The sequence below is a fragment of the Primulina tabacum genome, chromosome 13 (assembly GCF_025594145.1).
Source record: "Primulina tabacum isolate GXHZ01 chromosome 13, ASM2559414v2, whole genome shotgun sequence".
NCBI classification, from domain to species: Eukaryota; Viridiplantae; Streptophyta; class Magnoliopsida; order Lamiales; family Gesneriaceae; genus Primulina; species Primulina tabacum.
In genome coordinates this window covers 5385659-5405756 of record NC_134562.1, presented here as the reverse complement: position 1 = coordinate 5405756, position 20098 = coordinate 5385659, and the positions used below count along the sequence as shown (strand labels likewise).

General features: G+C 35.6%; 2 protein-coding genes across 2 annotated transcripts; both read right to left on the bottom strand.

Moving 5' to 3' along the window:
- Positions 1-588: 588 nt before the first annotated feature.
- LOC142521809 (uncharacterized) lies at positions 589-3478 on the bottom strand. The gene is made up of 6 exons (XM_075624989.1): positions 3434-3478; positions 2768-3062; positions 2077-2703; positions 1638-1835; positions 1006-1244; positions 589-606 (listed from the first exon to the last, which is right to left on the bottom strand). The coding sequence occupies exons 1-6, from the start codon at positions 3476-3478 to the stop codon at positions 589-591; spliced, it is 1422 nt and encodes a 473-aa protein (XP_075481104.1).
- A 4359-nt stretch (positions 3479-7837) lies between these two features.
- Positions 7838-19454, bottom strand: LOC142523474 (oxysterol-binding protein-related protein 1C-like). The gene is made up of 3 exons (XM_075627282.1): positions 18207-19454; positions 8480-8579; positions 7838-8182 (listed from the first exon to the last, which is right to left on the bottom strand). The coding sequence occupies exons 1-3, from the start codon at positions 18297-18299 to the stop codon at positions 8097-8099; spliced, it is 279 nt and encodes a 92-aa protein (XP_075483397.1). The 5' UTR covers positions 18300-19454; the 3' UTR covers positions 7838-8096.
- Between the last annotated feature and the right edge of the window lie 644 nt (positions 19455-20098).

Genomic DNA, 20098 nt, shown 5'->3' with positions numbered 1-20098 from the left:
TCAGAAAAACATGTGCGTCCCTTGGTTTCAAAGCATCTGTTCTTGGCTTCTTTTGCATCAAACAATGTGTTCTTTGGCTAGAATTGTGGCTCTTCAATGCATCCGATCTGGAAAGACATGTCCTTTCAACACATCCAATGATCACTTATAAATAGTCCTCACATACATCACAATAAAGGTTTGAAAATTACATGTCATATTGCTGTATTCATTGCTTCTTCTAATACTTGAAAGCTCCTGCATATTTTGTTCGTTGTTTCGAGACTTGTAGTGCTGCAAATTCTCAAAGTGAAGTCGTTGTATCTTGGGGACAATTGCCTTCAACATATAGCACTTTATACAGGCAATTTCGTCTTGCGGAGAAAGGATCTTCCTTGCCTCGACTTGCTCTTATTGTTGTTGCTTTTGTTCGTGATTCAAGTTGCTGCGCTTTGCTCGTGTTTCAAGACATTCAACATATCCAGGGTAATATCCAGCAAAAAACCCGTTTATCGTAGTCTCAAAAAGTTTCTTAATAACAAGATCTTCAATGTTTTGGTTATTAAACTTGTAAGATTCAGAAACCGACAAAACATTAACAATGTAATATTATATCTCTATCATCGCCTGCAAGAAAATTTAATGAAGATCAAATAAAACAAATATCTCTAAAACCATTCATTTAATATTTTAGATGATTAAATTAAATATTTTTAAAATAAAATATAAAAGATAATCTGTATAGACATAATCTTACTATTGAAGCTGTGATCTACGATTATTCAAAGTATAATATTCATCAATATAGAATCTGAGTCTATATTTGAAGCAAACTCTCTCTCAATATAGATAATCATAGAATCTGTCAGAAAACAATCTCCCATTTTACTACGAAGAACTGTTTTAACATGCTTCATAGCCGAAAATGCACACTCTGTAGTTGCCATGGAAATATGCAAAGTTAAAACTAGACGGATCAACTTGTCAATCAAATTATAATGTTGCAACTTTTTTGTTTCAAATAACCTTCGGCACCTGAAAATCTTCATGACAAACTACATCGAGCTCAAAATGTTGTAGCTGACACCTCAAATGATGTATTTCCTGTTCAGTGAAATCCTCGGGATAATACTTCTCAGCGAGAATACAAATCTTGTCAATGTTGAACCATTTAAAATTATCTTTTGGATCCAAAGCAGAGCAGAGAATTAGAAGTTCAACTGTCTCATCACTGAATCTAGAGTTTAATTCTTCCAACTGAAAATCTATTGCAACATTAAATATATCATAATGAAAGTGATGTTCAACTGTGATGATATCCTTCTTTTGTCATGAACGACTAGAATGCTTATAATGAGAACTCATCGCCGGTATATCGACATCCAATCTTGTGAAAAATGATTTTACATACGAAAGAAGAATATCAAAACCATCATTTCTCAATCTCAGGAAAAGTTCTTTAGTCGTAGAGACCAAATCAATTGCACTTATGATATCAAGAGATTTTTTTTTGCAAGGCACGACAAAGCAAATTTGTGATCCCCATAATTTGATTAATCAAATGAAAAATAAAAATGAAATCAAAAGACTTGATCACTATTAATGAGCCACCAGCTTCCCCGCGCATTGAAGTAGATGGGAGCTCCAACGAGTAGTACCTGCTCGATGCAAATTACCAATCTGATTAGCTCCTCGCGTAGTCTCGCGTTCACCGGCAACAATAGAACGTGCAATTTCATTAACTTGATAAGATTTTAACTCGACATTGCGCTTGGAAGAAGATGTAACAAGATTGACAACAGTCGTCAGATTTGAAAAGAAAAGCCATATAGAGATCTCCTTTTCAGCTGCTACAACTAATGTTAGTTGGAGTCGATGGGCAAAACAATGTACATAATATGCATATGGGCGCAATCTTTAAAGCTTGCAATCCATTAAAAGCACCACTCATGTTACTAGCACCATCATACCCTTGACCTCACCTATTATGAATTTCTAAATTATATCTAGTGAGGACATCACATATTTATTTCTTGAGTGTTGCAGCTGTGGTGTCATGAAAATTCACAATTTGAAAAAAACGCTCCCACAAAAAACCATGGGCATCAACAAATCTCAAAATTATAGCCATCTGTTCTTTGTTAGATACATCTTTCGCTTCATCCACCAAAATACAAAACTTTGAATCTCCAATTTCATCACGAATTTTATTTCTGACTCTATTACCAATAATATGCAAGATTTCTTTTTGAACTTCTGGTGAGGTATTTCTTGCATTTCCCGGAGCCTTGTCTAAGATAACATCACCAATACTAGCATTCCATTTTCCCAACAGTTTTAACATCTCAATGAAATTACCACAATTTTGGGAATATGAAGATTCATCATGATATCTCAATCCACATGCTTGCAAAATAAGCCAATGGATGCACTCAATTGTTGCTGCAAGCCTTAACCGATTTTTTTGAATATGTTCAGAAGTTTCTCGATTCATAACTTTATATATATGCCTAGTGACATTCATCAAATCAACAACAGATTTTGAAGATTTATTGTGCGTCGAGTTAGAACTTCCCATGTGAGACAAAAAAGCACAATCCACTCCATCATTAACGCGTTTCCAACTTCTAAACCCTTCAATTGTAAATTTAGATTGTTCTGCTTCACTTAATTCAAAAAGATACCACGGAAAACAAAATAATGCATCCTTCGAAGGAGAGTACTCTAACCATGGAAATTTTTAAACCATGTATATTGAAATCGAAGATGCTGCTTTCCTGATTTAGACCGTGGGTATTCCGACAATTTAGGTTGATATGGCCCCATTTTGATATAAGCTCATGTAATTCATCACGATGATTAACAGGATGTCGCAACATCGAAATACGCAATCCAGGATCCCATTCAAGGGAAGTTTCATCAAACACAACTCTTTGAGATTTAGAAGGAGGTCCGGGCTCCTCAATATGAATGGATGCATGAGTCTCGACCCTCTCGGATGATGAATGATTATCAATTCTTGGCTGAAAGAATGATAAAATATTGTTTCTCCTCTTTCTCTCTTGATTTGACATTAAAATAACCTAATATAAACAAAATTATTAAATTTAGATTAGAACCAAATAATATAAAGTACATAGATAAATTTAACATTAATAATAGGACAATGCTCGATAAACAAATCATTCAAGAACATGTAATGATTTCCCGATAATATTCGTCTATTTCTTGGCATTAAAATCAACCCAATCATCCAAACATAATGAAATACCAAGAATTCTCATAAATATCACATAATTAAATCTGAAATAATTTATAGACTCATCGAATTATACCTCAAAGACTTCCGATCGTCGAATTTTAGCAAACTTTAATGAAGTGAAGAGTGGTAGTATTTTTTGTGGGTTTGCTTTTCTTCTCTTTCTCGTGATTAAAGATATGCAACTGCACGTACTCGTTTTCTTTCTTGCTTTACCCGGCCTATCTTCTTCTCCTTCATTTTTTTGCGCAAATTCACCTTCCTCCCTCGGTTTTTGCACTTCTAACTGTGGAGAGAACAGTTCATATATGTCACACATATAAATCCATATTTTTGAATTTCTTGACTTGAATTTGAAAAAGTTCGATAATATTTTACGTGATATATCAATTTCACTTCTTTTATCAAATGAAAATAAAAGACAAAATTCTCTGAGAGATATGTATGTTTACATGATGAAATCCAGAAGTGTGACCACATAACACACACTTGGCACATGCTCGAGGGACCATTCTATGATTCAAAATCACAAACATACGATGAAATCCAGAAGTGTGAGTGTGACCACATAACACCCACTAACGGTACAATCAACTATTGATATGTTCAAAATTGTGCATTGAAACAGCAGAAAGTATCTAATATTTTAAAGTATTTCCTTGCCTTGCTCACCATTATTCTCACAAAATATCAATTTCAGTGTACCTTACATCAACTTCTAAAAATACTCCCCATTCTAAAATTGTCAGGTTCACGAAACATTAAAAAAATGAGAGAAAAAAATATAACATTCTAGGGAATATGCCATGAATTAATCAACAAAAATCACAATAATGGATATATGAAATCTCTCTCATTCGAAAAACAAAAAGGAATCAAATAAGAACTCAGAACAAAGCAAGAGCACGATTATCTACTTATCTTGAGTACTCGTGACAGTGGTCGGAACTCCGAGATAAGGTGGCGCGGCGGGCCGACGGCTCACGGCTGATGCTGGGAGAGGAGATGAGCGACACGATGATTGGGACTTGGAAGGAGGGTTTGACAATTTTTTTTAAAGCTTCTGTTCGTGTCTTCCATTTTTCTTCTATTTGACAATATCTGTAACATCCTGAAAATTTGAAAGTCCACATGTGCATGCAAGTTATTAAATTTCTTCGGTATTTTATTAAATTGTTTTAAATCATTAAATACATGTTTATTTCATTAATTTGTGTTTAATTATTTTTATGCATTTTATGCATAATTATTGCATGAGAGGGATTTATTTCATGATATTTTAAAAGTTTACTGCATTAGAATTTAAGTTGTATTTCGCGCCCGAACGAGGAACTGAGACCGGAAAATTATCAGGAAAATTATATTTATTACTTGATTAATTTTTATTAATTAAAATAAGGTGTTTTTAAGGTATTTTCAAAAATGGGATTTTATTGGGTATTTTTACCCGTAAGACTTTTATTTTTAACGGTACGTGAATTTTATCGAATCGGGGGACTTTTTAAGGGTTCGGCTATTATTTTCAAAACCTTTAAACACGAAATATTTTTCGGGAGTACGATTAGATTTAATGGACCTATTTTTTTAAGTGTATTTGGCTTAATTAACTTTTTAAACTTTTAATTATCAAATTTAGGTCCATTATATATTATCCAATCATTTAATTAATCCTAAACCTTATAATTTATACCTAATTACCTCCCTTAACTCCCCACTAAACCTACTTACGTTTCTATAGCCTCCCACCTCCTCCACTCAACTCAATCCTCTCGGTTTCAGAAAACTCCAGCTGAAGGCCTCATTTTTATCCCTAAAGCTTGCAAGAAAAAAACTGCTCACGGTTATATCGTCTCGTTGTGTTTCTCTAGCATCATCAGGCACGCATTGTTTTAATCTTTATGCATCATACACGTAGTATATACTGATGAAGGTGTCCTTGCATTCAAACTTTCGATCTACCCTTGTACCTGAAAGATTTTCGAGTCACATATATTTTTCCTTGCATTCTTGTTTGTGCTCACGGTTTTCTGAATTTTTGCGTGTAAGGGGGCTGCTGTATGGAGTCATAAGAAGCTGTGGATGTTGAGAGGGATGAGGATTAGTACCTGGAGTCGAAGCTTGATAGATCTAAATGTGATTTCTTGAGGGCTGTTCGGAGTCGGTGCGTGTTGTGAGGGTGAAAGTGGGTTCGATCGATGTAGGGAGGATTCGGCTGTGCATGGGCTCGAACCCAGCCATGACTCAGTCCTTGTAAGGTCTGGTGTGATGTTAGGAGTGAGCCATAGGTACTTGGTCGAGGGAGAAGCTCGGTCCTTGGAGGCTTAGCTTGATCGAGAGAGGTTGTGAGAGGAGCGATCGATTCCTACGTGTAGTTTGTTCAGCGGATTTTTGTTTGGGTTAGGCTTAATTTAGAAGGGTCATTAGGTTCCTAATGATGAGTATTAAGGGCTGGACAAGTGGTGGGATGAGAGAGGACCGAAAAGGTTATTAGTTAGGGGCCATGTGTTGCCCCTAAAAGATCCTTTTGGATCATTCAGCCCAAGGTTTTGGGGCTGTTATTATAGTATTAGGGGCCTTTTAGTGTTTTTAAGATATGGTAAAAAAGTTGGGAATAATTTGATTAAGTTTCGAGTCGATTCGGGTTAAAACCAGGACCCGGTCCAAGTTTTGAAACGAATTGGTTAAGTTGTGAATTTGGCTCGAGTTTACGTCTAGGAATGCTTTTAAAAATATTTTGGGACATTTTAAGGAGTTTGGTAAGCTTCGGGTCAATTTTAGAGTCTAGGGGTGAAATGATAATTTTCGGGTTTCTAAGGGCAAAATGTTCATTTTGCACCCGAGGTGAGATTTTGGTCAAGACAGCGCCCTGAGCACAAATATATGATATTTTAAATGTTTATGCATCATTTTTATGATTTTTACGCAATTATGATAAATATGTTGCATGCTTGGTTTAAAGGGAAAGTTACGTATATGAATTTTTTTATTAAGTGATGAAAATGATGATATTTTTGAAAGATGAGAATTTGTTGTGACTGACGATGTATATGTATACGATGACATGAGATATGATGAGCTGAGGCCCGGGCTCAGTGGGCGGGTAATGCTGTCGCTGATGTCCCCTGCCGCCGGGTACCACGGTTTTATAGATGGATCCATCGATAGAGCTGATACGATAGAGCTGATACGAAGTCACAACTAATGAACTGAATTCAATTAAAAAGGAAATGTACGTATATGATAACATGAGATGACATGCTTTAATACGATATGATTTTACACGACACGTTTACGAATATGATGACATGAGATGACATGCTTTGACACGATATGATTTTACACAACACGTTTATGTTATGCTTTTAAGTTCATGAAATATATGTTGAGTATGATATTTTTCACTGATGTGTGCTATGTATATGTACTTGTTATTCCTGGTACATGTGTGGTGAGTCATTAATCATAACCGACTGGTTCTTGTAGACACTATCAGTGATACCTAAAGAATCATGGGGCGATACTACTAGACGCTCTTACCATGATTCGATGGGTTTAATCAAAAATATGATTTATGACATTCTCATGATCAATTGTTGATACATAGAATGGGGCGAATTAGGGTATGCCCGAATAAATGAAAATGTCCTGAATCACAAAGAGTTGTGAATCCACGGCTAGCTGTAACCATGAACCATTTAGGGTCACACAAGCACTAGATCATTTGTTCATGTTGAGAGAATGAATTCAATGAGTTGAATTTATATAAAATTATAATATAATAAATTCAAGTAGTTGAATTTATGATAATTAAATTTTGAAAAATAAATTCAAGGAGTTGAATTTATGAGATAGTAAATTCAACTACTTGAATTATGATATTTAAAATTTGGAGAGAATAAATTCAAATAGTTGAATTTATAAAATTTGAGAATTTAATTTATTAAACTCAAAAGTTGAGTTTATTAAATATTAAATTAAACATAGTGGGAGGTGTGTTGAATGGGCTTGTAGGAGTACAAGTCCAATATATTAAATAATTAAAGTTCTTAATGAACTTTGATTAACTAATTAAACTAGTTGGACTAGTCCAATTAATTAATCAAGCTCATTAATGTTAATTATAAAAACTAGGTCATGGCTAGACTATAAAAGATAGTAGAGAGGCCACAAACCCTAGGCTCCACACCATAATTTCGAAAAACCTCTTCCCTTCTCCTCTCCAATTTTCGGCCATCCTCATGAAATAAGAGGATTGAGCCGTCTCTCAAATTTTGCTTTCCAACGTTAAAAGTTCTTCCAAATATTCTAATGTTAATTATTTGGAAGATGAACTAATCTTCTAGTCGTGGACATAATTCGAAGATTGAAGAAAGAAGTCTTGAAGAACGTACGTAAGGATTTACAACAAGAGCTACGTTCGCTGATACCGCCGTAGTAGCCAAGTGAAAAATTCAACAAGGTAAAAGTTTTAAACATCCTATGTATGTTTATTTAACCAAACCATACGAGTGTCCAAATATTTTTATTGTCAAAGTAAATAAAAATTTTAAAACTTCTGATGCGTGTGGGAACAAGAGGACACGAATCACAACACGGAAGACACACTTTGGTGAGGTCCTTCCCTATGTTATCTGTTATCATCGACCATAAACTCACTCCTTTTTATTTCTCAACATGATCTGGCAATTTATTCCGAAGCTTGACATAAGAAAACTTAGTTCCAGCAGATTTTATTGCAGGATCAATACTATCCTCATCTTCAAAAGCATAAAGCTCGTTGTCATCAGATGAAAATGACGATGTCCTAAAGTTGGAACCACTGCTTTTGAAAGAGCTAGAGGAAAGAAAATCTTTGGTGTCAAAGAATGTATTTGTCTTCTTCATTTGTATCTTCATGTGCTGCATCTACTCTTTCATTTTCATCTTTAGATTTACTTGCACTTTCTGTTTAAAGTTTAAAATATTAATATAAATAAGCGGAAGCATAGTTCGTGATTCAATGGATAAAACATGCATCAGCAATATTTACCAACCGCAAATTACTAGACATGAACAGCTAAAACAACATTCAAACAGACCAATGGCAAACTTGAATGCAACAATTAGCTTGATGACTTCAATTCCAAATCCAAACAGTGCAGCATGAACGTGAACCAATCATGTCAAGGCGGATTATCTAACCATGCAAGCCAAAATATTAAAAAAAGAAGAAGAAAAGAAAACCATGTTGTCGAAGCATACCACTGTACTTATCCTGCCTTGATCTAGAGGATGATCCAACTTCTTTCAATTGTCTTTGGCTCTCATCAACTACTGTATTCTCCAGATCGACCTTTTCTGTCTTCACAACAAAGAAACAATATTTTAAATAAACAGGTAAAGAAAATGATAAGTAAAACAACACAAAAAAGATCAAAGATTTATTACAAGACTGAATTCAAATGATTAACTTGTGAAAGTAAGGGTAGGAACATGCGGCACGCTCTTGATATAAAAAATGCTTACAACTTAAGGAGATGACACTAAAAAATGTTGAAGACTGATTCAAAGAAATAAGAAGACTTGGTCTTTGATATTTTAGATTTATTATTTATTTTAATTTAGTCAATAAAAGTAGTGCCAATAAAATCTCTAGTTTTTGGGATAATTCAGTTTTTTAACGTTGGATTGTAAGCTTATATAAAGGCAATCTCTATTCTGAAATAAAATGAGGAAATAGTTTTGTTCTCAAGCAAAATATTCTTCACTATCTTGCCATTGTTCCTCTATCATTCATTTCCAAATACTCTTGTTTTCTTTACACAACATTTGTGGTATTAGAGCCAGGTTCTTTCATAACTAGGTTTCAAACTCATGGCAACTAATGGCAATGTTGTAAGAATCTCTCAACCAGCCATACTAGTATTCAAAGGAGAAAATTATGAATTCTGGAGCATCAAAATAAAAAATCTTTTTAAGTCTCAAGAGTTGTGGGACTTGGTCGAAAATGGATACCAAGATCCAGATGATGAAACAAGACTGAAAGAAAACAGAAAGAAAGATGCAAAGGCATTATTCTTTATTCAAAAAACTGTCCATGAATCAATTTTTTCTAAAATTGCTGGTGAAAATTCAGTATAAGAAGCTTGGACAACATTAAAGAGTGCATTTCAAGGTACATCGAAGGTAATTATTGTAAAACTTCAAACGGTTCGTCGGGATTTCAAAACCTTACTTATGAAATGAGGAGAATCCATGCAAGATTTCTTGACCAGAGTTGCTGAAATCGTCAACCAATTTAGGTCTTATGGAGAAGAAATTTCTGATCAAACAATTGTGGAGAAGGTGCTTAGAAGTTTGACTCCAAAATTTGATCATGTTGTCGCCGTAATTGAGGAATCTAAGGACTTATCAACATATTCATTTGATGAGCTAATGGGATCACCGCAATCTCATGAGGTAAGAATAAATAAATCGGTTGAAAAAATTGAAGAAAAATCCTTTCATGTGCAAGGGGATAACTCAAACCAGAAATATGAGCAAAGATATGCAAATGGTATAGGACGTGGAAGGGGAGGATCACGTGGCAGAGATGATTATGGCAGAGGAAGAGGTGACAAAAACATCCAATGTTATTATTGCAAAAGATTTGGGCATATAGAGGCTGATTGTTGGAAACTAGATAAGCAAAACAACCTCAAACAACAAGAAGAAACAAATGTCACATATTGTAACTACTGTCAAAAAATATGTTCATGTGGAGGATCAGTGCTGGGATAAAAATAGGCAAGCAAATTATGCAGAGGAGTAGGAAAAAGAGAAAAAAATTTTCATGGCTTATCAAGAAGATGCAGGTTCTACAAATCTGTTCATGGCTTATCTTGAAGTTTCTAGTGTTGAAAATCATGTCTTTGTTGTCAAAAAAACATCGAGTCCAGACAGTGGCACTTGCATTATGGCCATTTGAATATTAAATTTTTGAAATTGTTGATTCAGAAAGAAATGGTTTCCGGGCTGCCTAACATCGAGTCTTTAGGTTTATGTGAAGGGTGTGCGTATGGAAAGCAATACAAGAAATCGTTTCCTATTGGAAAATATAAAAAGAACAACAAATCATTTGGAGCTTGTTCATACTGATTTGGGTGGTCCTATTCAAACTGAGTCATTTGGAGGAAGTAAATATTTTTTGTTATTCACTGATGATTACAGTCGCATGAGTTGGGTTTATTTTCTGAAATTCAAGTCAGAAACATTTGAATCATTTAAAAAATTCAAGGAACTTGTTGAGAAGCAAAGTGACGGAAACATAAAGACACTGCACACTTATAGAGGAGGTGAATTCTTATCTAATAATTTTATTCAGTTTTGTGAAGAGCAGAGGCTGCACAGAGAGCTGACTGCTCCATCTACACCCGAGCAAAATGGCATAACTGAACGAAAAAATAGAACGGTGGTTGAAATGGCAAGGATCGTTGTTAGGATCGATTAGGGGGGTAATCGTTGAGCTACAATAGCTCGGTTCTTGAAATATTGAACACCGATGAATTAAATCGAGTTGGGTGTTCAAACCAAGCGGAAAATACTCGAAATAGTCCTTCGTAAAAACCGATGAAATATTTTGTAAACCATTTAAAATATATGCAAGTTGAACGAGTAAAAATATTTTAGTTGAAGCTTTTATCAAACACTTGGTATGCAATATTTTGGTATATGAAGAACACATAAAATGCTTCAACAATGCATCTTTAAAAACAATGGAAATGATAAGTAAATGCAATAAACAAATAGACACGAATTTGTTTATGGATGTTCGGAGACTTTAAAAGATTCTACGTCACCCCTTATTCCCCTTGGGAAGGATTCACTAGAAGACTTTGATTTATACAACACTTTGTACAAACTCATTCAGCTAGGACTTACCCACTGCCTAAACTGAACTCCTAGCACTCAAGATTGTAGGCAGCACCTCACAATCAGCATATTGTTTAATGTCTCATATGCAAAGACTACATACACAAGTTTATTGTCTTTGTGCAAGACTCACTCAACTAATCTTTGAATTTTAACTCTCTTGTATATGTGTGAGTGATTGTGTGTGAGGAATTTATCCTTTACAGTGCACAACTCAAATGTATTCTCACACAAGAGCTTGTGCTCTCAACTAGCTAATATATTCATGCTAACTGCCCATGCTTTGAAACCACTTCAAAAGCTCTTGTTTGATCTTCAAGATGTTGTATTTATAAGTCCCAACAATGATATATACGTTAGACACAAGAATATGACCGTTTGGAAAGTTTATGTACTGTTTCTGAAATTGTAACGGTCAAATTCTTCTTGCTGGGAATTTTCCCGACTGGTCAACTCTGGTTAACTCAACTGGTCGTTGAGTTCAACGGGTCAGTAGCTGGTTCAGTTCAGTTCAGTTGGTCAGCTGCTGGTTTGGTTCAGTTTAGCTGGTTCAGTTGGTCTGGTTCAGTTCAACTGCTCTGATTCAGTTCAGTTGGTCTGGTTCAGTTCAACTGCTCTGATTCAGTTCAGTTGGTCTGGTTCAACTGGTCTTCAACTGGTCTGCTTCAGTTCAGTTGGTTCACTTCAACTGATCTGGTTCAACTGGTCTTCAGCTGGTCTGGTTCAGTTCAACTGGTTCGGTTCGGTTCCGTTCAGTTTCAGCTGGTATGCTGAAATCAGCCTAGCTGATTTCAGTTTGTGCAGAACCAGTAACTTCATCGTTATTTATCAGCATCTTAAACTTCGATTCAGACTTTGATTTCTGAAGATGATATGTATATGATTGTCTTATCTTTCCAACGCATACTGAATCGCTTCATTTCAATAAGAGAGCTGAGAGATATGACGAAAATACCGCAACTGCTCAGACCCAACTGATCGCTATTTTCGTGTGATCAGTTCGGTAATTAAGCGATCCATTAGACCATGATAACATCTGATTTTGCCATACCGACGTGAAATAAAACTTGTTCCAAATTGAGTTTTCTAATCTGTCTAGTTGGCGGATTGTCATTTGGATCGTCCAATGGAGAGATATCTTCCAAAAACCAAAGCTCGCCAGAAATTCAGTTTGTGCAGAATTCAGTTTCAGCTTATTTCTTGTGTTTGCAACTTCACACTTGAGTAAATATATTAGAAACACAATAACAAGTTTTGTTAACATCAAAATCAAGATTGAAAATATGAAATTTTCCAAAAATCTTCCCCTTTTTGATGATCAAAAAACTTGGATAAACAATCAACTCAACTAACATATTTCTCCCCCTTTTTGTGTGAATCAAAAAGTCATATTTTCAAAATATTTTAAACAAAATTTTCTCCCCCTCAATATTTAAAAGTAATCTACTCATTAAAATTATAATGAGTTATCCCCCCTATATTTTTGAAAATTTGAAAATTATAAGAAAAGAGGGATAACTAACCAATTTTCTCCATGGCTCATTTTCTGCCGCAGCACATATGCTCTGCCTTCAACAAATAAACTGTATTTTCTCATGCAGAATTAGGCTGCAAATTTTATACCGCTCTAATCCTCTACGAGTCTAGTTTGCAACGCAAAAAGTGTTCGTCATTTGGACACTCGAGCAAGGAGATATGTCATTTTTCCCACTGTCGCTGTAAGCTTCGCGAAAATTCAGTTTTGCATATATATGTTTAAAAAATCTGAAATTTTTGAATTTTAAACTTCAAAATCAGTTTCAAGGGCTTGTGCTCTCAACTAGCTAATATATTCTTGCTAACTGCCCATGCTTTGAAACCACTTCAAAAGCTCTTATTTGATCTTCAAGATGTTGTATTTATAAGCCCCAACAATGATATATACATTAGACATAAGAATATGACCGTTTAGAAAGTTTCTGAACTGTTTCTGAAATTGCAACGATCAGATTCTTCTTGCTGGGCATTTTCCCGACTGGTCAACTCTGGTCAATTGGTCAACTCTGATCAACTCAACTGGTCATTCAGTTCACTGGTCAGCAGCTGGTTCAATTCAGTTCAGTTGGTCAGCTGCTGGTTTGGTTCAGTTCAGCTGGTTCAGTTGGTCTGGTTCAGTTCAACTGCTCTGATTCAGTTCAGTTGGTCTGGTTCAACTGGTCTTCAGCTGGTCTAGTTCACTTCAGTTGGTTCAGTTCAACTGATCTGGTTCAACTGGTCTTCAGCTGGTCTGGTTCAGTTCAATTGGTTCGGTTCGGTTCAGTTCAGTTTCATCTGGTGTGCTGAAATCAGCCTAGCTTATTACAGTTTGTGCAGAACCAGTAACTTCATCGTTATTTATCAGCATCTTAAGCTTCAATTCAGACTTTGATTTCTGAAGATGATATGTAGACCATCGTCTTATCTTTCCAACGCATATTGAATCGCTTCATTTCGATAATCGAGCTGAGATATATGACCAAAATACTGCAACTGCTCAAACCCAACTGATTGCTATTTTCGTGTGATCAGTTCGGTAATTCAGCGATCAGTTAGACCATGATAACATCTGATTTTGCCAAACTAACGTGAAATATAACTTGTTCCAAATTGAGTTTTCTGATCAGTCCAGTTGGCGAATTGTCATTTGGATCGTCCAGCTGAGAGATATCTTTCAAACACCGAAGCTCGAGAAATTCAGTTTGTGCAGAATTCAGTTTCAGTTTACTTCTTGTGTTTGCAACTTCACACTTGAGTAAATATGTTAGAAACACAATAAAAAGTTTTATTAACATCAAAATCAAGATTGAAAACATGAAATGTTCCAACAATCATGCTTAAGGCAAAAGAACTTCCAAATAAATATTGGGCCGAAGTTGTTGCTTCATCAGTTTATTTACTAAATTTATCACCGACCAAGGCTGTTTTAATCAAACACCATATGAAGCTTGGAGTGGGAAACTTTCAGTAAGTCATTTAAAAATATTTGGTTGTATTGCATATACTTTGATTGATTCGCATAATCGTAGCAAACTCGATGATAAATCAACAAAATGCTTTTTTGTTGGTTATTGTACACAATCTAAAGCAAATAGGCTGTATGAACTTGTCACTGGCAAAGTGATTATTAGCAGGAATGTCATATTTAATGGAGATGAAAAATGGAAATGGCAAGAAGAATCTGGAGGTGTTTATATTGATGTTCAATCATTAATTGAAGCTCTACAAGTTGAAGAATTTGCTTTGCAGCAAAATTCTTCAAGTTCAATTCATTCAAATTCAACCACTTTAAGTCCTATAAGATGTAGCAGTTCATCTTCAGATGAAAAACCACCACTGAAATTTCTATTATGGAGGGAAGTTTATAATAAACTCAAGCTTTATTTGTTGCTGATCCGGTTAAGTTTGAGGAAGCTGTAGGAAAAGAAGAATGGCATGTTGCAATGGAAGAAGAGCTAAAATCAATTCGGAAAAATGAAACGAGGAAATTGATGAACTTACCGGAAGGAAAAAATTCTATTGGAGTCAAATAGGTGTTTTGAACAAAGTATCATTCGGATGGTACCATTTATAAACATAAGGCTCGTCTCGTTGTCAAAAGGTATGCCCAACAACAAGAAATTGATTATGAAGACACATTTTCTCCTGTCGCATGCTTCGAAACAGTGAGAATTTTACTTGCCCTAGCTGCCTATTTACCAATTTGATGTCAAGTTGGCATTCTTGAATGGGAAATTGCAAGAAGACTTTTATGTCACCCAACCTGAAGGTTTTATCGTTCATGGTAAAGAAAACAAGGTGTATAAGCTCAAAAAGGCTCTTTACTGGTTGAAACAAGCGCCATGTGCATGGTATAGCAAAATCGACTCATTTTTTCTTGACAATGGTTTTGAAAGAAGTAAGAATAATCCCACACTATACTTGAAGAGGCAAGGTAATGATGATAGTTTGATTATATGTATTTATGTAGATGATATGATTTATATGGGGCCATCTTTTGCTCTTGTTAACGAATTCAAAGTTTGCATGAAAAAGAAATTTGAAATGTCATATTTGTGTCGATTACATTACTTTCTTGGTCTAGAAGTGAATCAACTTGAGGATGAGATTTTTGTTTCACAAAAAAAATATGCTACTGATCTTCTTAAAAGATTCAGTGTGACCAATTGTAAAGTTGCAGACACCTCGATGAATTTAAATTAGAAACTAAAATTTGATGATGGCACTGGAGAAGCAAACTCAAAGTATTTCAGAAGTATGGTTGGAGGCCTGATTTATTTGACTCGCACTCAGCCTGATATAGCATTTTCAGTTGTGGTGATATCAAGGTTTATGCACTCTCCTTCAAAACATCATCTAGGTGCGGCAAAAAGAGTGTTACGCTATATTGCAGGAACAACTGATTTCGGGTTATGGTATGATCATGATTCAGACTTTAAATTGCTTGGATTTACAGATAGTGAATGGGCTGGGTGTTTGGAAGATAGAAAGAGTACATCTGGTTATGTTATTAGTCTTGGTTCAGCTGTTGTCTCATGGTGATATAATTCTGTTGTTTAACGTTGGATTGTAAGCCTATATAAAGACATTCACTGTTCTGAAATAAAATGAGGAAATAATTTTGTTCTCAAGCAAAATATTTTTCACTATCTTGTCATTGTTCCTCTGTCATTCATTTCCAAGTACTCTTGTTTTCTTTATTTTCACAACAAAAAATAGCTACATTAAATATAAAAAACAATGAGTGAACAAAGGAAACTAATTAAAATCTGCAAAGACAAAAATGTGACAAAATAAATTTCAAGACAATAAACTAGTAAACATGTACAAATAAATGAATAGTTAAAAAAAAGAGTACAATTAGATAAACATTTGTACAGAAACATAGTTACGAGATGTCCAACAATAAAAGAATCATCTTTAGTTTTTGCCAAAAAGTCAAGAAGATAACATTCAATTTTTCTTTATCTTCAATTTATCACTCGTGCATAATAAGCGCACATCAAATCTCCAAAACATTCTCTTTGTTAAAAAGCAAAAGCAAAGTTTGACAAATCCAACTGTCAATTACATCCAATTAGCAAGAATTGTTAACAAAATCACCAAATTTTCTTTAATTGAGTTGAAGAGTGGATTCTTCACTAGCAATTGTATTATTCTTGAAGCTAAATGTAAAAGTGATATTGTCGCATATTGTCCATATACCAACTTCAAAGTTAGTTGAATGTTCTAGACAATACACTTCTATTAATAAATCAAGGAAGATTATGATTCCATGATTCAAGAGATTGACTGATTTAAATCCTATGCTAAATGGGGTTGTACTCTTTCTTTTTATTGTATTATTTCCTCCTTAAAAGTGTGCTACATTGTTTGAAGAAGAAGTGATAAAATAGCGTGGTTTTCCTCTTTTTCATTTACTTACATGGTATTAGTAGGGTTCGAGAATGGACTATAAGGCTGTCTTTTGGGCACGAGAAAACCAAGATCCAACAGTTTAATTTAATATTTAATCAACTCAACTTTTGATCTTAATTAATTAAATTCATTATAAATTCAACATTTGAATTTATTATTTAAATCATAAATTCAACTCCTTGAATTTATATCGCTTTCAAAATTTAATATCTAATAAACCCAACTTTTGAGTTTAATAAATTAAATTCTCAAATTTTATAAATTCAACTCATTGAATTTATTCTCTCAAAATTTAATTATCATAAATTCAACTCCTTGAATTTACTATATAATATAAATTCAACTTCTTGAATTTATTCTCTCAACGGGAACAAACGATCCAGTTCTTGTGTGACCCTCAATGGTTCAGGGATACAACTAGCCGTGGGTTCACAACTCTTTGTGATTCAGGACATAATCCTTTATTCGGGCCTACCCTAGTTAGCCCCATTCTTTTCATCAACACCTTGATCAAGAATGTCAGAAATCATTTCTAATTGCACCCATCAGATCATGGTAAGAGCGTCTAGTAGCATCGCCCCATGATCCCTTAGGTATCACTGATAGTGCCTGCAAGAACCAGTCGATTATGATTAACGTACAGTACGGTCCCTTCATCTCATATATCCCGATCGAATCTGCAACCATTGGTTCATCGAGGGTTTCATATTAATTCGAAAACTATGTGATAACTATAATAGAGGCATCGCGTGTACTATTTGAGAACTCCTTCTCTAACTTACATCTCATACTCTAGCCAGAGATTCCATGCACTATTATTTCGTCAGATCACACGGGATATCCACACCCGTAGGTGAGCGGTGAATCCCCGACTACAATGCACTGGCTCCTATATGTGTCGCAACTGTACCCAATCTCGCCACCTGATGACTCTCCTGGAGCCGGTAAACGAGTCAAAGCACAGCCCTATCATAAAGAGTCTCAGTGTTGTCCCGGGTCGTAAGGACTAATGGTGTACAATCATAACCACAGACTTATCCTCTCGATGAATGATAACCACTTGGAAAGTTCGAGGGAGGGTTGTTTGGTATAATCATCATATGACTATCCATCTGCATGTTTGGACATCTCCATGCCCTTACCAAGAAACGCAGTACACAACATCACAAATGCTAGTCTCGAGCTCAAGCGACCTTTATCCATGTTTTAGGCGGCTGAATTGACTAGGAACGAATTTGAAATATGCAGTGTTTACAAATGAGTTTCAAAATTGAACTTACGATTCATTTGTATTAAAGCATAATCCATGACTTTATCTATGCGGATTGCATGGGTATACAGATAAAGTATAACGAAACCATTAAAAAGTTAAATTATATTAAAATAAAGATTGTTTATTTCACTTGAGTCAATAAAATCCCTAGCCAACCGTTGGCTTGTAGGGCATCTACTCTCACTTCCATGGTGGGTTCCTCCTCCTCTATGACTGGTACATTGTAGAGCCCTTACCCGAACAATTACTAAACAGACTAATAAGCATGCAAAATTTAAACTTGATAACAACAATTAAACAACAGAAACCAAATAACTTAATCATCTCTTAATTAAAACTTCATTCAAAACAAGGATTCGAGTCATTACATACGTCTTCCTCCAATGCCAGTGGCACTGCCCCTACCATGGAAAATCCTCTCCTAGTGTTTCTGTCCATGACTAATTCCTCCAGATCATGATCCATAAGCTCCGTGGGACCAATTATCTTGAATGGTCTCAATCAAATCACCTGGTGATTGATGGCAAGGGAAAACATGGGCATCTCACTAGGGAAACTATGCCACCATCTGTTGATGACCCCAAGTACAAGCAATGGCGCTCTGAGAACTCAATGGTGACTGCCTACTTAATTAATTATATGGACCCAACCATTGAAAAACCATTTCTCTTCTTGTCCACCTCAAAATACGTTTGGGAAGCTATCCAGGAGACATATTTTGACATGGATAGTCACTCACAACTCCATGAATTAAACACTAGGATGTGGAAGATGACACATGGAGCATGGCCTGTGAAAACATGTTACAACGACCTACTTGTGGTGTCGCAAGATAAGGATTTAATATTCGATGAAGAAAAATGGGATAGCCCGACTGAAGCTACTCGCTATCAACAGAAAATTTAAATATATCACATATTTGCCTTCTTAGCCGACCTCAACTCCGATCTGGAGGAAGTTCGCGGCCGTCTTCTTGGTCGCCACCCCTTGCCCAGTCTTTGCAAAATATTTTCTGAGGTATGTCGTGAAGAATCTCGTCAATAGTCATGATGAAACCTCTTGCAGAACCGAAACTCGAAACTGATGGATCAGCTTTTGCTGTGCGACACGATGAAGGTGAAAAAGAAGACCCAAGCTAGAGCTTTGGTGCGATGTTTATCACAAACCCACACACCATCGCGATACTTGCTAGAAAATATGTGGAAAGCCTTCGAATTGGAAGAAACGAGGTGAGCATGATGTAAAGGCTGGAGGATATCTACGGACTCTTCACGGTAGCCTTTCTGACCAAGGCCAAGCCCAACTTCACAACAAGAAAAGTTGACTTTCACAAAGGAACAACTTGAGCTTTTAAACACTATGTTTAAATCAGGTACAACTGCTTCCGCTTCACTTTCGTGCATCCGCTCGAGAGTCAAGTAGCTCATGCATTTTAAATTCCGGGGCTACTGATCATATGACTGGTTCTTTTGGTTTTTTCTTCATATGTCCCTGGTGCAGGAAATTAGAAAGTTAAAATTGCGGATTGATCTTTTGTTTCAGTTGCAGTTGCAGGGAAAGAATTTGTCGAGATGATTGGAGATGCTAATCAGGATGGTGGTCTCTATGATCTTTAACACCCTGGATCTGAATTTGACAGCCAATCCAGGCCGACTTGCTTCAGCCCAGATCTTACAAAGACTAAAAATTTGCTAAAAGTTTTAATATTTTTTTCAATTGTTCTCCAAACAATGGCCGTGTCAAAACGAAGTTGCAGATTCACCAAAAGATATGAAGTTGTAGTTGCCAACAATCTTCCTCCGAACTCACCATCGCTTTTGGTGCATTGTGCTTCGAAAAATGATGATCTCGGATATCATACGCTCTACAAAGATGGAGAATTCCGCTTCAGCTTTTGCCCAAATGTCTTCTTTAGAACCGTATTCTTCTGTCATCTTTGGTGGGATAAAAAAGACCTCTCTTTCGATGTTTTCAATAATACACTTCTTCATATCAACTGTTTAGACGTGTGCTATTGGCAAGTATCCGGCGACGGTATCTACTATTCGAGATCATTTCCTTTATATAGCCCGGAGAAAGTGATGGACTGGCCGAAGATGCCCCAAGCTCTTGCAACCTGATCGACCATTTCATGATTTTATGTGCGTATGAATATGTAAAATTATACTTGATGAAGATAATAAATTTGTAGAGAGATTTCATGAATTATACCAAGTACATGTTTTGCTTTAGCTTCTGGCTTGGTTTCACGACTCTATTTTCTG

Excerpts from the sequence above, each read along its gene's own strand:
- LOC142521809 (XM_075624989.1), bottom strand. The coding sequence starts at position 3,478 with ATGAAGGAGAAGAAGATAGGCCGGGTAAAGCAAGAAAGAAAACGA. Across the intron at positions 1,836-2,076 it reads GAGATTTGTTGATGCCCATG|TTGTAGCAGCTGAAAAGGAG; the intron begins GTTTTTTGTGGG and ends AACTAACATTAG. Across the intron at positions 1,245-1,637 it reads TGGTAATTTGCATCGAGCAG|ATTTTCAGTTGGAAGAATTA; the intron begins GTACTACTCGTT and ends ATGTTGCAATAG.
- LOC142523474 (XM_075627282.1), bottom strand. The coding sequence starts at position 18,299 with ATGGATCATGATCTGGAGGAATTAGTCATGGACAGAAACACTAGGAGA. Across the intron at positions 8,580-18,206 it reads CACTGGCATTGGAGGAAGAC|ACAGAAAAGGTCGATCTGGA; the intron begins GTATGTAATGAC and ends TTTGTTGTGAAG. Across the intron at positions 8,183-8,479 it reads AAGGCAGGATAAGTACAGTG|AAAGTGCAAGTAAATCTAAA; the intron begins GTATGCTTCGAC and ends AACTTTAAACAG.